Source organism: Pelobates fuscus, chromosome 5, assembly GCF_036172605.1.
Source record: "Pelobates fuscus isolate aPelFus1 chromosome 5, aPelFus1.pri, whole genome shotgun sequence".
Lineage (NCBI taxonomy): Eukaryota > Metazoa > Chordata > Amphibia > Anura > Pelobatidae > Pelobates > Pelobates fuscus.
The window spans coordinates 24,148,381-24,172,525 of record NC_086321.1 but is presented as its reverse complement, the minus strand read 5'-3'; the positions used below and the strand labels follow the sequence as shown (position 1 = coordinate 24,172,525).

The 24,145-nt window shown below is 37.8% G+C and overlaps 1 protein-coding gene across 3 annotated transcripts in view; it reads right to left on the bottom strand.

Annotated features, from left to right (window-relative positions):
• Positions 1 to 24,145, bottom strand: part of LOC134612390 (uncharacterized) — a 66,344-nt gene that overhangs the window by 10,064 nt on the left and 32,135 nt on the right. For 2 of the 3 annotated variants that reach the window (XM_063456738.1, XM_063456737.1), the window contains 3 exons: positions 14,885 to 14,998; positions 8,655 to 8,833; positions 264 to 421 (listed from right to left, as the gene is read on the bottom strand). In XM_063456738.1, coding sequence (XP_063312808.1) covers positions 264 to 421; positions 8,655 to 8,833; positions 14,885 to 14,998 — 451 coding nt within the window. The remainder of the gene's footprint in view (positions 1 to 263; positions 422 to 8,654; positions 8,834 to 14,884; positions 14,999 to 24,145) is intronic. The other variant, XM_063456739.1, reaches the window with a different exon arrangement.

The window sequence follows — 24,145 nt, the reverse complement described above, 5'->3', positions numbered from 1 at the left end:
CAATAAGCTAGAGCAGTAATGGTAGCCAGAGTGTCCCTTTAAATTGGAAGAACTGCTATTTGATCATTGTGAAGGTAGTATCTGACTACAGGCAGAAAATAAGAAATGAACACATTCAAAGACTAACATGATGTTATGCTGATTTCACTGTTTGAGAAATGGGCTGCAACATCAAAGGGAACTTTTGGTATAAAGGTAAACCTTTGTTAAGATTGTATCTGTTCTGGCAATAATCATATACATTAGTTTATAAAAGGATGTACCTTTTCATCTCTTGGTTAGATGTTGCACAAAAGTAGTAAATGCGGTTTGCAGACAGAGGAGCACATCTAAACACAAAGGGCTTCCCCAAAGTAGTGTCAACACCAATCTCAGAACCTTCTAAGTTTGTAATTTCAAGTGGCCGGCTTTTGCCTTCATCCTGCAAAGTGAAATATAGATACTTTTTTATAATTAATAATCAGCCATTGTTTCCTTCTACGAGTGAACCCTTTTATAAATCAGTCAACTTTTTAATTTTTTTTTATTTAAGCAAAGAGTAGACAGTTGTAGCGGTACTTACCTTATCCGGGGGCCGGACGAGGTCCTCAGTTCCCGCCGCGCGCGGCTCGCTCGGGGCTCGAATGACGGCAGACACTGACCGCGGGATGCGGGCACACTCTTATCGCACCTAAGACCATATAGGGGACTGGCCTTGGGTGTGATATCTAAGTCCCCCAAATTGCCTCTTAACCGATTACTTCTCCCTGTTTCTCTGCATGTGGAAAAGAATTGCATAGCTGGGAACATACTAACCCTGGTCGATTCAGGGGCAGCTGAGAATTTCATAGATTCTGGTTTTGTTAGGGAAAACAACATACCCATTAGAGAGAAGAAGACACCCTTGGCCGTTGAGGCCATAGATGGTAGACCATTATGCTCCCCAGTTATTACTCATGTAACCGAACCGTTGCATATGTATACAGGGATTTTACACTTGGAAACCATTCGGTTTCAGGTAATTACCTCTCCTTCCTCTCACATCGTGTTAGGGTACCCATGGTTACGTTCTCACAATCCCATTTTTGACTCCACTTACCACCCCCAGTCTAATGGAGCTGCAGAACGTGCCAACCAATCCCTAGAGCAGTATCTTCGTTGTTTCGTATCCCACCATCAGAAAAATTGGGCTGACCTTCTTCCTTGGGCTGAGTTTGCTCGTAATAACGCTGCTCATAAATCTTCCGGTAATAGCCCTTTTTACGTTGTTTATGGCCAGCATCCTGTTGTTCTTCCAGCTGCATTCTCCTTACAGGGCATGCCAGTTCTGGATGAGCATTTGGCTGGTTTACGTACTACTTGGGAGCAGGTTCAGCGTTCTTTGGTGGACTCCGCTGCTCGCCAAAAGGTTCAGGCTGACAAGCATCACAGGGCGGCTCCATCCTATGTCGTGGGGGAGAGGGTTTGGCTTTCCACTCGCAATATTCGCCTTTGTGTGCCTTCTATGAAGTTGGCTCCTCATTTTATCGGTCCTTTTCATATCTTACATAAAGTTAATCCTGTTTCGTATGCCTTGGATCTTCCTAGGCTAACGTCTTTCACACCTCCTTGTTGAAACCCCTCCTGTGTAACCGTTATACCTGGCATGTTCCCCCTGCCCCTCCTGTTTCTGTGGAGGGTCATGTGGAGTTCGAAGTAGCTGCTGTGCTTGACTCTCGTTTTCTCAGGGGTCGCCTACAGTACCTGGTGCATTGGAAGGGCCATGGGCCTGAGGAACGCAGTTGGATTTCCGCTGACGCTGTTCATGCTCCTCGCCTTGTGCGTTCCTTCCATTCTCATTTTCCTGCCAGGCCAGGTCTTCCCCGCCCGGTGGGCGTGTCTTCAGGGGGGGTACTGTAGCGGTACTTACCTTATCCGGGGGCCGGCCGAGGTCCTCAGTTCCCGCCGCGCGCGGCTCGCTCGGGGCTCGAATGACGGCGTGTACTGATCGTATCTGGGTGGCCGCCGTTTGGCATATGAACACGTGGCGGCGGCGGCCATCTTACGCACGAAACCTCAGCGGTGTTTGGTCGTTGAGTGTCTGGAACTCAAATCGGACACTCAAGTACCCGAACACCGCTGAGACCTCCAGAGCTCCGTAACTCCCGAACGGAGGGGCCAATCAGGCCCTCGTTCGGTGAATTCAACGTACCGAACAAGGGGATTCATACGAACACCGTTTTAATAGTGGATGGCAAAGATTTATGTATGTTTTATCTCCCGAACGGAGACCGACCACAGGAAAACACATGGAACCCTTTTCGGATACCATCTGATGTGCGGCCGGTCAAATTGTCTCTTCCACATAACTCCCGAACCCCTGGTCCGATCTGGGTGAATTTTGAATATGTTAGTCACCCAGATCAGGGCTACCAGGGGGTGCCACTTAGAAAATTGTACCTCACAGTTTTAGGGTACATCCAGACACCGGGTAAAACTGAGTAATGTATAAGTGGATTATGTGTCACACTGAGGGGAGGAGATGTATGGGAGGTAACTATTGTACTATTGGCTAATGTATCAATTACTGTAACTCCCTCCCTTGCATGGGAGAAGCCTTTATAAGGAATCTGTGTGATTAAAAGTTCAGTTCTGCTCCTGATGCTGTGTGTCGTCCAGTCATTGGGATTGATGTTGGGATATAGTTGGATTGTTTTGCCTGCTGGAATTATTGCCGTATCGATTTATAATTCTTGTTCCTGAGCCTTGCTGGGATCTAAAGTGGAGATAACCTGTGTAATAGCAGCTCTCCGCTACAAAAACAATGCAGGTTAATAATTCTAGCTAAATGCCCAGTTGGTGATATTTAATATAATCTGTTAATAATTGTGATATTGGATGAAGGAATATAAACCATATTATTGTTAATTATTTACCTGCAAAATATGGCAACAGTATTTAATGATAAGAATCATGGGAAAACTATTTGACTTCTATTAGATAATAAGAAAATGGTAGGGAAATACTTAGATTTTAGTAACTTTTAGTATTCACTGTAAATGTTAAGATTTACACAATTGTTTTGCTTTAGAGGAATGTTTTGATTTTTAATAAATTATACATGACCTAACAGATTGCTTCCCCTGCAACTGTAGGAGATTATGAGCAGGCTTAGTAATAGTCATTACTTGATAACAGAGGCATGTGCCCTGTACACAAGCAGCAGTTTAAACATAAGCCTATTTTGGAGGTAAGCCGTTTACATAAAATACTTAGACTTACACACGGGAAATTTGGAAAACAGGATGAAATGGGAGATTTTACGTGTTTTGGGGGGGAAAAAGCAATAATGTGTTTTGAAATGACCTCAGACTACTTTGAAAGACATTGGAAAACCCATATTTTTTATTTTTTTGAATGAAATGAAGATATTTATTTCCATGGCAGATGAAATTTAATGTTGAAAAATGCAAAGTTATGCACTTCGGCGTAAAGAATACACAAGCAACGTATACCCTTAATGGAAGCGAATTAGGGATAACAACACACGAAAAGGACTTGGGAATTGTTATAGACAACAAACTATGCAACAATGTGCAATGTCAATCCGCAGTGGCCAAGGCCAGTAAGGTATTGTCATGCATGAAAAAGGGCATTCATTCTCGGGACGAGAATATCATTTTGCCTCTCTATAAATCACTGGTAAGACCACATATTGAATATGCTGTGCAATTTTGGGCACCTGTTCTAAAGAAGGATATCATGGCACTAGAAAAAGTGCAGAGGCGGGCTACAAAATTAATAAAAGGAATGGAACATATCAGCTATGAAGAAAGGTTAACAAATTTAAACCTATTTAGTTTAGAAAAACGTCGCCTGAGAGGGGATATGATAACATTATACAAATATATTCGGGGCCAATACAAACCATTGTGTGGAAATCTATTCACAAACCGGACTTTACATAGGACACGAGGCCATGCGTTTAGACTGGAAGAAAGAAGATTTCGTCTAAGGCAAAGGAAAGGTTTTTTTACTGTAAGAACAATCAGGATGTGGAATTCTCTGCCTGAAGAAGTGGTTTTATCAGAGTCCATACAGATGTTCAAACAGCTACTAGATGCATACTTGCAAAGACAGAATATTCAAGGATATAATCTTTCAATGTAGGGTAATAACTGCTTGATTCAAGGATAAATCTGACTGCCATTCTGGGGTCAATAAGGAATTTTTTGTCCTAGCTTGTTGCAAAATTGTGCTTCAAACTGGGGTTTTTTTTTTGTTTTGTTTTTTTCTCTTTTGGATCAACAGCAAAAAACAGGTGTGAGGAAGGCTGAACTTGATGGACGCAAGTCTCTTTTCAGCTATCTAACTATGTAACTATGTAACTATGTAACTATGTTCGTAAAATACTGTCATCTAATAGCCCCAGCTAAACAGCAAAACATTTTAATGAGTTAAATGAGCACAATTGAGCAAAGACGAGTTTCCCTAAGCTTTTGTCCATTCTCAGAGTTCTGATGGTGTCTGTTTCTGTTTCAATGCACTGGCTTAATTAAGACGTGGACCCTGTGCTCACTGTGCCTAGATGGATATTAGCTACACCTCACTGATGCGGGCCAAATAAGGCCAAAACAATCGTCTTGGGTTGCTGTATCTCTCGTTAAGATAGAACTTGTTGGCATTTCGGTTCTAGACTGCCCTTATGGGTGAGATCCGTCTGATATGCCTTGGAATTGGTTCTCTCTGCAATGGTACGAGTGAGCAAAACCTATTTTGTGACCTGAGTGGGGAATTTACTGAAGGGCAAACTACGGAGTTCCTCTAAGGTTTTTTGTCTGTTGTCAGGGTTCTTATATACTCTGTTTTTGTTTAAACAAGACTTGAACTTGATAGAAATCAGTATACTTTCTTCTGACTATGAAGTTATATTCTAGTTTCCGAGCTCTTAAATATGGCGACTGAGTAAAGTACAGAATGGAACTCCAGATATAAAGCAACAAATGAATGTCAAACTAGAAGACATGAACTAGGACAGAAGATAGGAAGTACGATAATGTTGACATTAAGATCAAAATTAATTATTAGATGACTCACATAGAGAATAAAAAAAAGACTAAATTGGTATAGGGCACTTTGAAATAATCCAGATATTTCTATTTTGTCCCTTATCTCCTTTTTTTTTGGTCTATATTTGTTCTATGATGGCTTTCAAAGCTTTCACAATTTATCTCCATGTGTGTATATATGAAAAAATCTTTTACATGTATACTGGCTTACCAGAGGTGTTCATAGGACAGGTTGAATGCTTAGTTGAGCACATTATAATTGTATCTATTTATTTTAAATTAAATTAAAATTATAATGGAAAATGTTTGGAAGGATGCACCGAGAATTACTCTACTACTGGCTGATAGTTTCCATCCTAAACATACCTTTAGGGGTGTTCCGAGAATTAATTTGCCTAAAGTATAATTGCTCTGGTTTAGAGACCTTTGAGATACATGACAATTTATTCAAAATCCTGTTATGACAAATAGGCAATTCTAAGTCCCAGTTCCAGAAAGACTATGTGTCAGGTAGGGCAATAAGCAGGACATTGCTTTTGACCAACAGCACACATTTTGAAAAATCTAGCTGGGTGTCTTACACAATATTCTCAGGATAAGATTTATGGCTTCTCCAGGATCCATCAAGTGAGGGGTATTGCTGAAAAGGGGCCTGGTCGGGCGCCGCAGTCTTGTAAGATCATGACCGGGCCCCTTTCACATCGGCAAATGGAAGATCTTCAGCTAGCATAGCATCATGGGAGTTGAACAACAGATGGAGATCTACCTTTTGGCCACCCTTGCGCTAAAAGGGCCCAAAACAATTTCTTGCACCAAGGCCCTCTCTACATGTGGATGCATTTGCAAATTCTGTAAATTTGTCTTGAAAGGGTATAGTTGTACCTCTAATACAGGGGTGCCCAAAAACTACAGCTTCCATGATGCTTTGTCATTCTACGGGCAGTCTAAAGGCATGCAAAGCAACATGGGAGTAGTAATTCTACAACATCTGGGGATCAACTTTTTTTCGGCACCCCTGTTCTAATTTGACTCAGAAACTTTATACAATTAGGACCTTCATTTGTTGTTGCTCTAAAATAGTTTTCTATTTATTATCCTGTTTGGAATGCATCAATAAGTGGGAGAGACCCAGTGAGAATTCACAAGTTACATCAATGGTTGCTTAACATTTGAGTGCAATGAGGGTGACACAAGTAAATTGTTGGCTAGGCACAGAAACATGTTTGACTCCTGTTAACCCCTTAAGGACACATGACATGTGTGACATGTAATGATTCCCTTTTATTCCAGAAGTTTGGTCCTTAAGGGGTTAAGGGTGGAGATGTCCATCAGAATGGTAGAAACAATTAGGCTTTTTGGATCTTTGAAGTGTGTACCAGGTTCCCCAATGATTTAGTAAAGCTTGAGATATTGGCTCAATTATTAGACATTGATATCACTTTATTTTTTATTTTTCATATTTAATAATATAGAACTATTTCCTGTTTATAATAATATTATACATTGTTATGACAATACATTGTTTATAACAATATAGTTTATAACCTGTTTTTGCTCACCTTGGGTTTGTGGATTGCTTGTTCTTTGCTTTACAAGCTATTGTATATTTTTCTAGGGGTGAATTGCCATACTGTATTTTTTTTATTAACAAGTTAATGATTACATGCAGCTAAGCCAATGTTTGTTTCTATCTTGTTAGACTCTGGGCTCTTATTTGATTGGTTATTTATTTATTTTTTATTTTTATTTATTTTTCTTGCTGGAACATAATGTTGCTGTTTTTTTTTTTTTTTTTTAATAACCATACTATTTCTCTTTTATATATAGAATCCCAGCAGGTAATTCTATTTTTTTTATTTTTTATTTTTTTACTACTTAGTGAATCTCCCACCTCTCTCTTTTGTGGTTTGAAACAATCAGCATAAACTAGCAGTTCCCAAACCAGTCCTCATAACCCACCAACTCTCCAAGGTTTGCCAGTGTCTCCACTGGAATAAAAAAAGGGAATTACATCCTGAATGGTTGGTGGGCCATGAGGACTGGGTTGGGAATCACTGGCATATACTATTAGGGACATTTACTAAATGGAGAATTACAATTGAATTAAAAGTGAATTTTAAATTTAAGGCCAGAAAGTAAAGCAGAGACGTTTTCCAGTCTGGCAATTTGACCTCTACCTGTTGCTTATAACTTTGTGTATTTCAACCCCCCAATGGCTGAGATTTTTACATTAGTCTTTGCTTTTGAGAAGAAGCAGTTTTAGCACTTTGAGTATATGTGTATTCCACTGTAATGTCCAGCTTTCTCTTTCAAAACAAATCCTCCAATCTCCGTTACCATGATAGCATGATGTAGTGGTTATGATTCCAAGATAACACTCCCCAATGTAAGTAGTCAACCATTTCAGAACAGGTTAAGCCAAAAGCTTCCAGTTCTGAGCTAATCCTGGCAGTGCTGGGCTTAGCTCATTGGCTGAAATCATCCAATTAAAAAAAGCCCTGCACCGCAGGACTCAGCTCAGGAAAGGTAATAGAAGCTCCTGTAAGACCCTTCTCAGACAGGAAGGAAGTAGAAAAGAAGGAAGTAGGAAGCAGAATCCGCCAGACCCAAAATACAAAGTCAAACAGGGCACTCCTCACACTATAAGAAGGTAACAGTCCTGGGTCTCCATTCCAGAGGGCTTCTTATTACTAAGTGATTTAAGTCCACTTTAAAATGAATGAATTACTGTAGGAATTATAAAAACTTTAATAAGATGTTGTTATAGTGAGCACAGTGTTCTTTTAAGTTTCATTAACTGCAAAACACTTTTAGACAATGAGAAAACAGCTACAGCTCAAACAAGGATCACAGCCATCTTGTTTGAAAGAAAGAACACAAAAAGACAAGAGAGAACGTGTACAGCCTAAAATCCACTATAAATAAACCCTGGTGTAAAACATATAAAATATAGAACTAAACTATAAACTATAACTAAAAAAGCATAACTAAATTGCAAAAAAAGAAAAAAGGTTGCATTTACGTATTCAAGTATTAATAATTGTGGAATTATTCCTGATAGTACATTTTATATATATATATTTTAAAAAAATGGATCAACATTACAAACTATTTAGGTCTTTTTGAGGATCTTGAAAAAGACCCGAATAGGTCAAAACATTGATTTACCTTTTCATATAAAATGTACTTGGTTGTGGAAGATATTTCGGTTGCCAGAATCCTACACTGTCCCAGTATCCACATCAAGGAGTAAGAAAAACGAGATTTCCCAACAAGCAGCACTATAGGTAAGGGACCGCACTTAACTTTAATTAAAGGAAAAATGGTCAGAGCAAGAAAGGCTCAGGGCCTTCATTTCTTTGTTGGTTGCTAGCTGCAGAGAGGTCACCAGAGAGGTGACATGTAAAAGTGGTTTATTTGCCTGCTGTATTTTATTGAGGCTCGTGAATGGATTCAGCCACCCGGCGATAGTCAGGAAGTGATGGTGTTTTAGTTAGTGTTCAGGTGAGAGCTAGGATTTCTTTTCTGTTATTTAGTTTTGGGAGTTGCTGGGAAAAATAGCCATATTGGACTGAGATCGATAGAGATATTTTTCTGCCCTTTGCCTCTGGTCATTTTTATACTCACGTTTTTATGCTTATAGTATTGTAGAGTACCATCATGTTTCAGGACGAACCACCTCTTTCTCCATCCTTTGAATAATCCTGAATGGGTACGCTTATGAAGGTATCCACGACAAGTTGGTCTGGGGGTGTTGGGAATCCGGCTGATATCTGTTCCAACGACCAGTGTTAACAGATCCGGACCTGTAGTGTAATTAAATATGTGCACTCTGTAATTGTGCAATGAAACTGTGTCCAAAATTAAAACACATACATATAAATGCACAGTTTCAGTCATGGCTACTCTGTGCCACCTAGTGTCAGGTCAGCCATTCACCTATTTCAGAAAAGTATTTTCAATTTATTTCCAGCCTGACTATTTTAACCTTAAATTTACGAATTTCTTGCCGATTCTATGAAATTCTTGAATTATTAGCTAACGTAAATATATTTTAAGAAATTAAGCAAAATTCCTTCCCAGTGCTAGGTGTTGGCTTACTTCCTATACAGTAAAGAACTATGGCTGCCTCTTTATCTCATCCTATGTTTACCCAACAATTCCAAGTGATCAAAATACCAAAATATTTCTCACTAGTAGAGATAGATAAAGCTAATGTAAACACATTTAAACAATTCCTAGCTACCTTTCCCACTTTACCTCTAGAAGAAGTGATATTAATGAAGTGATATTGTCTATGGCCTTTAATTTGAAAATATAAACCATGAAAAACGAAATAAAATACAGTTATTTTGGCAATTAATAAGAATCCCTGATCTATCAGTCCAATGACTCGAGAGAAAACGAGACAACAAAAAATCTCATGCAAAATAATCTAGACTCTCCAGTCTGGTGACTGTTAAAGGAACAGTCCAAAGACGATAACCACTACAGAAGCAGTGCTTCTCATCTCGACTACTTTTGCTGGAGAGCCAGAAGCTCCCAAGCAGTAGCCATGCAATATATTTTTTGGGATATTTTAGGTTACAGCTGAATATACTATAGCACTCTATTACCCAATCTATGTTTATTCATGCTTCACTTGGATAGTACTATGGTCTAACCTTGAGTCAATCTCTGTTACTTATCACTCAGACCATGGTTTAACCCCTTGTCTACCTGGGCTAGTATATTTCACCTGCACTGGGGATATATGTGGTTTGTGTATGTATTGGTGCATTGCAGAGTGGACTGTGATCCCATTTACCTCAGGATACTGAGGATACATTTTTCCAGTTTTTACCTCGTCCACTTTATTGTGGATTAGGTGAATCTTTCCTGCGATATATAAAGTAACAGAGAAGCAGAAAAGGTTCGAGGAAAAGAAAGAGGGATTGAGGGAGAAGAAGGAGATAGGGCCCCAAAACCCTGCACTGAGTATCCTAAAGTATTTTCCTGTGGACACAACCAAGCTCTACCAGGGACATATATACATACACACACACACATATATATATATATATATATATATATATAGAGAGAGAGAGAGAGAGAGAGAGATCCAGAGAAAGAGAGTGAGATCCAGAGAGAGAGAGAGAGAGATCCAGAGAGAGAGAGTGAGATCCAGAGAGAGAGAGAGAGAGATCCAGAGAGAGAGAGTGAGATCCAGAGAGAGAGAGAGAGCGAGAGAGCGAGAGAGAGAGAGAGAGGTTCAGAGAAAGAGACAGCTATTCATGTATTCAGGAAAGCTTTCACATGTTAAATTACACCCAATCTAAGTAAAACTTAACGTTTCACAAGTCTAAACTAAATCTTTAAAAGTGTGTCCACGTGTGTTAATTCTGATATCTTTTATGATTATATTTATTTCTAAAAAGGACTGGAGGTCTGGATTGAAGATTCCAGGGTATGCTGAATATTCTAACACATTTTCCTATGGCTCCAGATGTGTTTTGATGAAACACTGGCTGCAACAATACTGAGAAACGCATTGATACTATGATTCAGATTATCTCAGTTACTCTACTATTAAGATAGTGCTGTTTGCTATCTATGACGAAGGGCCCACGCAGTGCACTAGTGTAACCTTGGGAGACATAAGTTTAGCCTATCCAGACATCTGAAGAACACAAACAACAATTACTGAAAGCCTTGGATCATCTGCAAGCGGAAGGATTAAAGTTATTTTTAGTGATGTATGCATTTCCTAGAAGCTCCATAGCTTTTGTAAGCCATATAATATTAGCAGATCCTAAAGCAGTAAATCTACCAATGTAGGGAAGTTTGAATTATGGACTGATAACAATCTCCTCAAAGGAACCATGTAGCATTAGGAATACATATCTGTATTGCTAAAGTCCTGGTGCGCCATATCACCCCCCTCCCCATCTGTACAAAACAATAAAATAACTAATTACTCACCTTTTCTCCAGTGGCAAGTCTCCCTCAACGCTGCCGCAACACCCTATTCAGGATGCATTATCCTGAAAGCATGCCTCTGGGATGATGGGCCAATCTAACGCTCCTCAAAGAGGATCATTGGGAAACTCGCCACTATGCCCCTTCTATTCCTCCATAGAGAATCATTGAGTACAGCTATTCTGTATGGCCAACCATGATGCATTGGCGTATGGCGTCATGGTATGTTACGGTATAAGAATCGGAAGGGAATATTCCCGACTCTCAAAACCAAAGCGCTTGGATATTTGGCTTTAAGCTGCACTTCCAAGCCTTCTAATTAATATAATAGGTTATGAGGGTTAGGACACCGGGTGTAGGAGGAGGGGGTGGAGGGAACAGGACTGCACAGGCACTACAACAACTTTAAAAATATGAAGTTGTTAAAGTGTCTACAGTGTCACTTTTAAATATATCTTGACTAGAGCAGTGTCAGAGACACCAGACATACTATGCCCTTACCTTTTTTAAATTATACACTCTGTAAAGTTGGCCCACCAACATAGGTCCTGAAGACCACCTATGTGACCTAAATCCCACCTGTAGAAGGTCAGATACAAATCCCTGGTACTGAAATGAGGTCTTTATGTAAAACGTCTATCATAGAGGATACTGAGCTGCACTTACCAAAGCTATATTGTATTGACTCTAAAAGTTGTAAAGAACCTACAGAAAGGACCAACCTGCATTCAATAGGGTTTTCTGCCACATATGGTCAAACAGAGGGAGAATGAGTATTAAAAAAAGGAACAGGGGAAATAGGGCCGAAATAGGTCCTCCACCTCAAGGGTTATTTGAAAATCATGCCATATGCATTATATGAGAGCTATATCACATTGGTAGTGTATTGACATGGAATGTTGACAAACTAATTTAATGGCAGCAAAAGTAATTTTGTGTGATTTATCAAGATTTCAAAATAAAATAATGAACGTGAAAAAGTAATTTCAGTAGATAAGCTGGACAGATGTAATGAAAATATAAACAAGAGAATTGTTAGAGAAGCCATTCCCCAATAATCAACATTTATAGTTTAGCATTTTAGAGAATTTTTCAAGTGCTTTGAGATTATGAAACAAGCAAAAGCCATTGAGGAATATAATTCATCTTAATTCATCCATAAACTGATGGGGAAAACGTCTCACCTATTAAGTCTTAGCAAACAGAGGTACAAAAGGCTAGTTATAAATTGAGAAGAACTAAATGTATCTAATAGCAGCCCTCGGAACTCCTTATCACTGGAAGCAACAACGTAATTTAAACCCTTCACTTCTAAACAAGTCTAGGCCCCACGCAAATTACCTCTAAAAATGGAAAAAAAACATTGTGAATATTTTTGTAAATCAGAATTGCATGTTCCGTTTCCCCTCACAAAAAAAAGCATTAATTCATAAATAAAAAAAGGAGTGTACATTTCAGTAAATAGGAAGAGGCTTGACACTCGTGAAAGACCCTGTTGGGGAGAGGCCAAGAAGACCAAAAGTCAGGTCCATAAGCTATCAAAAAAAAAAATATATATATATATATATATATATATATTTCTTTAATGCTACTGGAATTTAAGCCCATGTTTTCAACACACCATTGAAAATCTCTGGTGAAAGAAGAAAAACATTGGGTGAGACATTTGGATTGTTGTTAGTTTGTATATGTATTATTTTCACTGTAATATAGTGCATTTTTTTTTAATAGTGAGTGGATTTATGGATTTCACAATTATTTAATGTCCTTCTGTGATAAGGTTCATCCTGTATCAAGAGGATATGGAACCCATAATATAAGCCAATTATATACCCTATAATAAATACTGATTTCAATGAGTTATTGATACAACATATTTCATGGAAATGCATGCATATAGCTTTCCATTGTATACATTTGTATTTTTTATGATTATCCTTCTGATTTATTTAAGAAAGATATGACATGATATTTGTTCTAAAAGAGAAAACCCAAACTCTCAAATGGGACTCAAGTTCAATATTTCGTGTTGGACTTAGATTCCTAGGTGACCATTGTATACCACTGGACAGGAAGTTATAATAGATAGATATAGAGCTCCCTTTAAAAAAGATAAAAATAGAGGAATAAGAAATCACTACCAATTTCAGGTGGAACCAATAATTATTTAGAGAACTTAGTTACATATATGATTTAGAGCCATGTAGAAAAGAATATTAACGTACTAAAAAAGATGAATATAGCAGATTTTAAACATCCTTCAATGTGAATGTTTTTGCTGAGATGCTCTGTTACATACTCTATGCATTCAAACACCCAAACAAAAAACCTTTTCGGAATTTACAGAAATAAGTGAAACCAGGTTGAGAAAGGACTTGTGTTCCAAAGATGGAAATTGGCCACTGATGGCTATGATTGTACTCGCATACGACCAGATGGCCCATTGGATATATTGCCTCTCTATATCTATATCTAGCCTTTGTCAAGATAAATTGATTAGTAAACATGTGGCTATCATCAGATCCGTTAACAAGTTACCATACTATCTCATCTCAAACTTTAAGATCCATTCCCCTCTATTAACAAAGCACAACATTTAAATAGTTTTTTTTACCTCTCTGGTATGAGAGTGGTATTATTAAACAAATAATTCCATTGCACATGTTACTCTCTCAAGGTTTCACCTCTTGTATTTTATGTCGTAACTCCAGATACCAAAATTACATCTTCTGCTTCCATTCACTCACTACCTGGTTGCTACCAAACCACCAGTTGCCCTTCGTCCTCTAATTGAATATCTAAGCTATCAATCTTGGTTCAATTTTCTTACACAATTTTGTACTTCTTGAGTTCATTCCATTCCTGTCTATGTTTACATTCCTTATGTATTGCATAGTGTGGCATATTACCATATAACCCCCATATTACCCACTTTTCTAAACGTAGTTTGTACGCTCTACAACCTACCATTTCTAATACAACCAATTCCCGGTGGTGTTTTTTTTGGCTAATATCTCAGTAACTTGACAATTGACCTGAAAAATTAAGACAATAACAACAAGTTTTTGGAATGTGCTGCTACAGAGGTATATTCAGAGATCAATATTTTTTAAATGAACTTATCATTATAATGTATAACAATAGTTGGTAGGTCTACTCAAAGTGTCCTTTTAATTATTCTGTTCATATGAGTTCTGACTCTAACCATTTTCCATATAACTCTTTTATCTGTTCTTTAAAGATGATCATAAAAACAACTTATATTGAAGGAATTATCTAGGCAAATGGCCACTAGAGCAATCCTTAGTGGTTATATTACTGTACGTGTTACCTAAGCATGCTATTGTGTGTCAATGTCAAACTGTTTAGGAATGGATTGGCATAATTTGAGCTCTTCCTGTAGCCTAGAGACTGCCCTTTCTTGGATTCATTGATAACATCAAAAATGAACGTCTGAATTATGAATGACAATTTCAACGAACGCTCCCAATAATATCTGAAATCGTGTGACTATGCAGTTTCATGTTTAGTGATTGGAATTGAAAAACGGGGAAATGTGAGTTGATCTTAAAGACTAATAAAAACCTTTTTGCCATTACACTGTGATCCTTGAAATGCTACCACCTGAATTATCATGTATATTAAGCATCGAATTCACTATAAAGCACTGGTGTCATTAATAATTACAAATTGGGCCATATGATCAAAGACCATATTAAGGAATAAGAGCATCCATAAGGGGTTCTATTTCACTTCTCAATTGGTGCAAACACCCTTCACTTGAAAATGTTGTCAGGTGAAAATGAAAACAAGGCTTATCTAAAACTATTATAATATTTAACACGGAGAAGAGGAATTTGGAGGGCAATGATATGGGTCGAGGATATCTCCAGCCTTACCATGATTAATGTCGAATGTAAAGAACTGATGTATGTTTCCTATTTTTGGACCATACAAGGGGGAAACACGTTTTGTAACCACAGCCATTACTGTTCTGTAACTGCAACTTTTCTCTGATGAAAAAAATGAATGTATTATTAACATTACTTGTTTTTAGAATTCCCATTACTATCACTGAGCACTGTACGCAAACGATACGCTATAGCACTATGGCATGCATGAGTATATAAAATACACATAGACTGCTATACTACATGGTAGCTAAGCTATGTTCATACTTAAGCAAATCCTCAAAACTACCATACCTGGGAACTTGGGAAGCCAGATCGGACAAATTTTAACAGGCACATATAACGTCTACAGCTGTTGGGCAGCACAGGAAAACTGCTACCTGGCAGTATGAAGAAGTCATATGAGATTGGAGGGAAGTCAATTAATTAATCAAGGCTGCATCTCTTAAAAATACAATGAAAACATGTGCCCCTAGAGGCAGAATACAGAGATTGCACTAAAGATGAAGTGTCTCACAGTGTTACAATCAGAAGGGCAAATCAAAAAAGTCTAAACAAATACAACGTGCAATGGGTACACTCCACTGAAGGAATAGAGTCCGAAACTACTTTCGTTCTTCTCCAAATTGTGTTTCTTTGTCCCGCTGCCCCCACATTTTTTCGTGGAACTTATGATATGTGTGGAAACATACCTATCAGCAGCATCACATAGCTGAATATATACATGTATAATTTATTTAAAAAGCAAAAACGCTAACAATTTTTTAAATGTTTACTGGAGACTTCCCTTTGATTTCCAATTTTTCTTTCTTTAAATACCTACTCATCCACATATGACAACATACATAGCTGTTATCAATTTTTTTCTCTCTTTGAATATATATTATTTCTAATCTGAACTTTTTAATAATTACAAAATACTAAAGATTATTTTTTGAAATGTACACAGGTCAGGCGGTATTTGTCAGTGAAGCCCAGGAGGAAGGAAATGTCTTAGTTATGAGACCACTGCATAAGGAACCTGGAAATGGAAATCTTTCTCCTGGCTGTGAGAAACAGCATGGGGGTTGAACAAGAAAAAAGTACCAAAAAAAGATAAGGCCAAAGAGGTAGTCAGGAATTCCAAGCAGAGTACAGTAGATAAGGAACTTTAGCCATAGGTCAGAAAGCCAAAATATTGATGTAGGGAATAGTATGTGAGGAGCTACAAAGTGATACCACAAAACTCAATTAATTCTTAGAATTATTTTCTTTAAAAAAAACAACAAAACCTCACAGATGCCTTTGGCACCAAAACATATGGTAATACATTTCAGTGGCTTGGTATGTGGTTGGCGTATGGACATATATGCTGTCCAACATGAAACATACAGGATGATGACATGTACATGCTCAGAGCTACGCACATCAGCCACAACATTAAAACCACCTGTCTAATATTGTGTAGGTCCCCCCCATGTTGCCAAAATAGCTCAGATGGGCTCCATGAAACCATTGAATGTGTCCTGTAGTATTTGCCACAAAGAACTTAATAGCAGATCCTTTAAATCCTGCAAGTTGCGAGGAGGGGCCTCCATGTATTGGATTTGTTGTTCCAGCACATCCCACAGATGCTCAATCGGATTGAGATCTGGGGAATTTGGAGGCCAAGGCAACACGTTGAACTTTTTGTCATATTCCTCAAACAATTCCTGAACAGTTTTTACTGTGTGGTGGGGTGTATTATCCTACTAAAAGAGACCACCGTCATCAGTGAACACCATTTCCATGAAAGGGTGTAGTAGCAACAATCTCTAGGCAGCTGGCATGTGTCAAAGTAACATCCGCATGATTGCTAGGATGCTAATTTTCCCAGCATAACACAGCCTCTGCTGGCCTGCCTTCTTCCTTTAGTTCAACATGCTGCTATCTCTTCCCCAGATAAATGACGCACAAGCACCCGGTCATCCACCTGATCTAAAAGAAAAGATGATTCATTAGACACTTTTGGCAGTGGACAGAGGTCATCATGGGCCCTCTGACCGGTCTGCAGCTAAGCCACCTCATACACAGAAACTCTGATGCACTGTGTGTTTTGATACCTTTCTATTATGACCAGCATTAAGTTTTTCAGCAATTTGAGCTGAGGTTGCTCCTTGCTATCAAACAAGATGGGCTAGCCTTTGCTCCCCACGTTCATTAATGAGCAGTGGCGCCCATGATCCTGATGCTGGTTCACCGATTGTCCTTACATGCACCACTTTTGGTAGATACTTACCACTGCATACCAGAAGCGTCCCGCAAGACTTGCCATTTTGGAGATGCTCTGACCCATTCATCTGTTTGGCCCTTTTCAAAGTCACTCAGTTTTTTTCTTGCCCATTTTTCCTGCTTCCAACACATGAAATTCAAGAACTGACTGTTCGCTACCTTTTTAATATATCCCTCCCCCTGACGGGTGCCATTGTAACTATTTAAGCAATGTTATTCATTTCACCTGTCATGGTTTTAATGTTATGGCTGATCAGGAGACCTGTGGAAGTGCCAGATTAGGTTTGAAACATGTCAGATTAAATAATTTCCTCCCCATGTAATGTCTTCACTGTGATGTTGCTTCAGTAAGTTTCCTTTTCTCCTTATTTCTTAAGGAACCTAATATCCAGCAGTCACAGAGCTTGCTAATACCAGATTTAAGGTAGGTTTAATCAAAGGTTTCGATTCAGCCTGGAAAGCTGTTTTTTTTTTCTCTTCCTCCAGTATTTTTTTTAAATTTCGTATACTGTAATAATCTATTATATAGAGGATTGCAGGCCCCCTCTTTCCTTTTCCTAAGGCCTTGCTCCCTCCTCTTACATTTCCTGCAGTATTAGTGAGCCATGTTGTCTTAATCATAGAGTGTGAGAGAGTTTAGAATCTTCCTACACACTGCAGAGAGATTTAATGCAGAGAAACTAAATACTCCATTGGGTAGAGACTGGCACTGCAGCAGAATTGAATGTAAATAGGCTTTGCTCACAATGCAAAACCCCAAATTCTTGTTTATATATGGAGTAAGGAGGGAAGAGATAAATCATAGACTTCATCATGGATTTAAAGTTTAAACCAGGGGTAGTCAACCTTTTTCTACCTACCGCTCACTAATGCATCTTTCTTGATAGAAAAATTTCCTTACCGCCCACCAGTTTTCGCGCAAGTGCTGAATATTTTTTAGAATGAGGATGTTTTTTAAAAAAATGTACGTACATTTATCTTTTTATTTCTACTTAATGCATGTTTATAATGTTTTTAACTTTATAAAGTTTAATGAGAAAACAAAGTAAATTGAAATTACCTTTACTAGTTATTAATGAGATCCTTGAGGTTGATGCTGCAAGACTAAATATTTGATATCTGGTTCGATTTTCGTAAGCAACAAACGAAGGTCTCCTCTTTCGATGATATTCAGACGTTTTCTCTGTTTGCTCATAATATGATTTCTCATCTGTGCATCAGCTCCCCTCCTCTCCCTCCTTAATTCCCCTCCCCACCTTTTTTTCCCCTTTTTATTTTTTTTTTACCTTCCTTATAGCAATGCCCAGCAGGAAGGCTGAGCTAGGTAGCCCACTTATTATTATTAGCCAAGAACAATTCTCTCCTTTTCCTTTTTATATTTTTATTTTCATTCTTTCTCCTTTTTTTTACAAATACTCTGCTGCTTCTTTCTCCTATTCTACAAGTACTCTGCTCTTTCTTTACAAATACTCTGCTCCTTCTTTCTCCTATTCTACAAATACTCTGCTCCTTCTTTCTCCTATTCTACAAGTACTCTGCTCCTTCTTTCTCCTATTCTACAAGTACTCTGCTCCTTCTTTCTCCTATTCTACAAGTACTCTGCTCCTTCTTCCTCCTATTTTCTCCACTCCCTGCTATCGTGTATCCCCCTACCTACTCAAACTCCTCCCCTTCCTCTACCCACGTGTTACTCTCGTTCACGAGCACACGCATTCGTACGTGCATACGCCCATGCGATATGGGCGCACATGCACGTTCAGGCACACATGCTAGCGCTTTCATGCACTCGCATCTGCAGCCTCGCACTTCCTGCTTACCACTGAGTGCACGAGAGACAAATAAAGTGTTCATCTCTCTAGATGGAGGGAGGATTCTGCTACCGCTCACCTGGAACCCCAAAATGCCCACTGGTGGGCGGTAGGGACCAGTTTGGCAACACATGGTTTAAACAATATCTAGTGATTGTGCTGCATTTAGAGTTAATACACACCAATAAAGGAACAATCATCTAGTCATTCCTTGATAAAATTAGCATATGAATTAATTATGTGTGACTATGGGATTCATTTGAAATATTTTTACAAAACATGTATGACAATCTCCACCATGAAAAATTATTTTTGGGGCACTATAGAAATTTCACATTCTGCTGGACAGCAGTTGTCCTGCACCAACGAACTGCATTAAAATTAAAGGAACAGTCCAAGAACCATAACCATTGTAGGGAGTTAATCTATTTTGGAACAGTTTGATGGGTTATCAGTTCACGGGTCTGCCAGGCACTACTTCCCATCTTCAGTACTTTCTATGGAGTGCTGGATTCTCCTAAGCAGGAGCTTCTGTTAGCTCTCTTGACAATGTAGGGCTAGCTCACTGGCCAATAGCACCAGCTGATCATTCTCAGCCAATGACCTAGGCCATGTACTCATGGGCATAGCTCAGTTAGTAGAGCTTCCAGCTCACAATAGAAACTAATGGAGGTGGGTATCAGCAACAGGTGGTTCACAGGTAAGGAGTCAAATCATTCTAAAATGGTTTGAATTCTTACAACCAGGGAGTTCCAGGGCTCTCTTGGCATCAACTCAGATACAGTGCACTGCAGTGGTCATGGGACTTGAGGTGTCCTTTTAATTCTCAAGAATCAAGAGTCTTTTAAGTTCCTCTCTTCTAGCATCCATCCATAATTGGAGGAGGGTGGAATTTCATTAGGGGTAGTCTGGAAGTGGAAGATACTTATTGAGGTTTAGACTTACCTTACAGGCTAGCATTAAATTGCTTTACAAATTTAAGAGTTCCCAGGTATGTCTAGTGCTACAGCTACATGTCAGAATATAAAGTTACCAAACATGATTTAATATGAAAAGACACGAAACAATTCAAAATTACCTAAAGTGGAATTTTGGATGATCTAAAATATAGCAATTTGATTCATAGATGTCCTAGCTAAATTGAAATAAAATGCATGATGTCATGTTTTTTACACAAAATCTATTGCATCCAGGTATTAATGCACATTGAGATGGTGATTGGATCTTGTGTGTAAGCAAGAGAATTGCAGAGCACGATTTGTGATAACGCACAGTAAGTTTCCCACATTGTGCTATGACAAATGCGTGCATTTAATTTATAACCACAAAAACATATACATAAAATGATATATTCTATGCAAAGTTGATTTTGTTAAAATTTGGATATGGATGACAGATCCATGTTGATTTATCTTCAAAAACAATGTGCAATCGCTTGAACATTGAAAATGGAGTATAAATTGTATTATCAATTTGAAATGGCTCAGCGTTTAAATTGGATGGAAACCAGTTAAGTGTATTGTTCAATCAGACCCTAAATAGTGGGAACTACACAATACAAAACAAAGCATGAAGCAAAACTGCCGAAAGGCGTATTAGATGTCCAAGTATTGTAATTTGACATGTAATAGAAAATAATTTATAAAAAAAAAGAATAAAAATCTAAAAAAAAAAAACCCAGGGTAAAATATAAATTTGGCACATACAATTACACTAAATGTCAATATTCACAAAAAATAATGGTGATGTAAAATATAATTCTACAAAATTGTATCAATTGGAAGTGTAGCACTCCATTGTTATATTTATTTAATTTCTTTGACAATATTAAGAGCATTATATTAGAAAAAAAAGTTGCTGTTACAAGAGGAAAACTATCTTGACTAACGTTTTTCATGCTCACATGCTAATTTATCTTGATCCTTTGTTTTTGCTTCTTATCTTGTTTGAGTAATCAGCTAATTTGGAAAAGCCATTTATTCCATGTGATATATTGAGTTTTCCAGAATTTAAATCTTTTAGCAATGGCATCTAAAAGGATTTAAATACTTATAACACAATATATAGTCATTTTTTTTGTTTTATTATTAACTAACATTTTTTTTAGGTATCTTTGATGTAATTTAATTTGAAGAACAACTAAATCTGAGTGCAATGCAGAGTAATTGCAGAGTAATTTGCCACTGCTGGATGCAAACATGAATATATATATATATATATATAATTTTTATATATAATTAAAACAGAATAGGCATTAATCTAATATTTTTGGATACACTTTCCAAATGATTTCATATTTTTTAGATAAACTTAAATATTTTTTTTCAAAATATTGAAATATCAAAAAAAACTGCATGTATAAAAAACAATATCAATATATAAATAAATCAAAATATTAACTAATTTTAAAAGTTCATTCAAAAATATTAAATCATCTGCAAAGCGTATCCAAACATAATAAATCAAGGCCATAATTAGCTATAGATGTTTACATTGCCAGTTAAATACAATTCTTGGAGAGATGTACAAAGGTGTACTATGTTATGACATTTTCACTCCAGTATGGCTATCCTCTCCTTTCAGTCTCCTTTCAGTCCATCCAAACTTGATGCTAAAGTGAGGCAGATTTCACACTCTGTTTCTTTTCCAATAGGCACAATCAAGTTTATTTTGAAATATCGCCAGAACTGGTAGCTTATAGCTCAGAACAAGAACGTAATTCATCCTACATAACATATGCCATGTAATCAATGTTTTTAGAAAGGCCTAATCTCACCAAGTGAGGCCATCACTGTCATCATCTACTTGGTCAACTTCAGTCCATCAACTCATCCTCTGCAGGTGACTGAAAAAAGACCTACTAGGGTTATATACAGCAACAGAACATTATAAGGGACCAGACATATTATTATATTATTATTATATTATTATATTATTTATAGAGCGCCGTCAAATTCCGCAGCGCTTTACAATGCGTGGACGAACAGACATGTAATTGTAACCAGACAAGTTGGACACACAGGAACAGAGGGGTTGAGGGCCCTGCTCAATAAGCTTACATGCTAGAGGGAGTGGGGTAAAATGACACAAAAGGTAAGGATAGTATTAGACTAGTGACAGTTGCAGAAGAGGAATCAGTTGGGAGCTATTAAGAGTTTAATTGATACGCTTTTATGAAGAAGTGGGTTTTTAATGATTTTTTGAAGGAGTGGAGACTGGGTGAGCATCTAACGGAGGAGGGAAGCGAGTTCCACAGGAACGGTGCAGCCCTCGAGAAGTCTTGAAGGCGAGCATCAGAGGTGGGAGTACGGACAGAAGATAGACGTAAGTCTTCAGCAGATTGTAAGGGCCTAGACGGGACACACTTGTGTGTAAGGGAGGATAGATAGGTGGGAGCAGCATTATGTAGACATTTGAAAGCAAGAACCAGAATTTTAAATTGAGCTCTATATTTTATAGGAAGCCAATGTAGGGACTGACAGAAGGGTGAGGCATGGGAGGTGCGGGCGGACAGGAAGATGAGCCTCAACGCCGCATTCATTATGGACTGTAACGGCGCAAGTTGGGAGCACGTATAGAAGAAGTCCCTATTCCAAGGCATACAAAAATATATGTGAAATCTTTCTTTTCAACAGTTTGTGAAAAAAAAAATCTCCTAGAGCTGAGCACTACACCAACTACAGAATATATTTAATGTGACCAAACCAGCAATGTTGTTCACTAGATGTATCTCCCATTTCCACAATTTCTCTCTTGCCACTCTGGGTACTTAACTCTACCCCGGGAAGGTAACTAGCATTGGGGGTTATGAGAGATGGAAATTCATTCATTAGATCCCTCAGCACACCACTCATACTATTGACTAGTAACCCGTAATGTGTACAAACAAATGACAATATCTAACTTTTCTCGCTGTATCACCCAGGTAGATACAGATCTGCTGTCAGAGGTGAGTGCAGTGAAAACTAGTGAATTACCTAGATATTAAATATAAATTAAAAAAAATATCTCATAAATATAAGAAGTAAATCAAGCTCTAAAAAAAATAAAAGCCTAAGTCTGAAATCATGAGAATGTGGAAATCTAATATTATTTCCCAGTTTGTCCTGAGTAGCTCCTCTGTGATTAATCAGCTGTAAATCGTGCAAATCCCAAAGCATCATTGAGCGGGTATCCCACTCATGAGGTTTCCTCACATACATCAGATCCAATATCTTGACTGATGTCTCCATTGAGTTGCCACTGTAGGGAATATCATAATCAGGGCCAGATTAATGTAGGGGCTGATGGAGCTACAGCTCCAGGCCTATGCCTAAGGAATAGGCCCATTGATTTAAACATGTTCTTGCTTAAGTATGAAAACTTAAGAGGGATGTAGGGAACAAAACGTGTGTGGACTAGCTGACAATTAAATTAGTTAAGGTAAAGCTGACCTTGCGCACTATATGCTCTTGCTGCTTCAGTCTCTCTAACACTGTGGCATGTTTCCTTTTCTTCTACACTCACTACATACACTTTTTCTCTGTCCCAGACTGTATAACAGGAGCTTCTGCCTGCTAGTAAGAAGGTTAGGAGAGGAGTGCCTAGCGAGTGCTAGGGGAACAGTCCTTAGAAAGCAATAACAATATAATAAATGAAAATAGAGCACTATTTATTTGAATAATTCAGACAATATTAGATATTTTGCATAGTTATTTTGTTCAAATTCCAATTCAAATCATGGAAATGTAATTATTGTAACAAGTGCTTCCTATTTGTGTCGCTATTGTGTCTGAAATTTGATGTCATATAATTGCATTTCAAACTGTATGTATAGAACACACTATCATTCAATGTTCAGTCTTATCTTAAAATAAGAGAGTAATAAATAATGATAAGAATTAAAAAAAATGTCAACAAGCATGGGAAAATATTCATGTAGCAAAGAGTATTTGCACGGGTACATTTTCTTAAATAAACTGGGGTTTAGTTGTGCTAGATGAAAAAATCCCATTTTAAAAAGTAAGAACCCGTCATGCTACCTATATATTTCCAAAAATGTTTGGATACAACAAAAAAATGTCTCTCTTACTTAAAAAGAACCCAAAAGGACACACAGAAACATATACTGAATATACTCGTTCAATCTGTAAAATTCATAATTATAAAATGTGTATATATCCAACTTGCATTAAATCAAATAATAGACCTA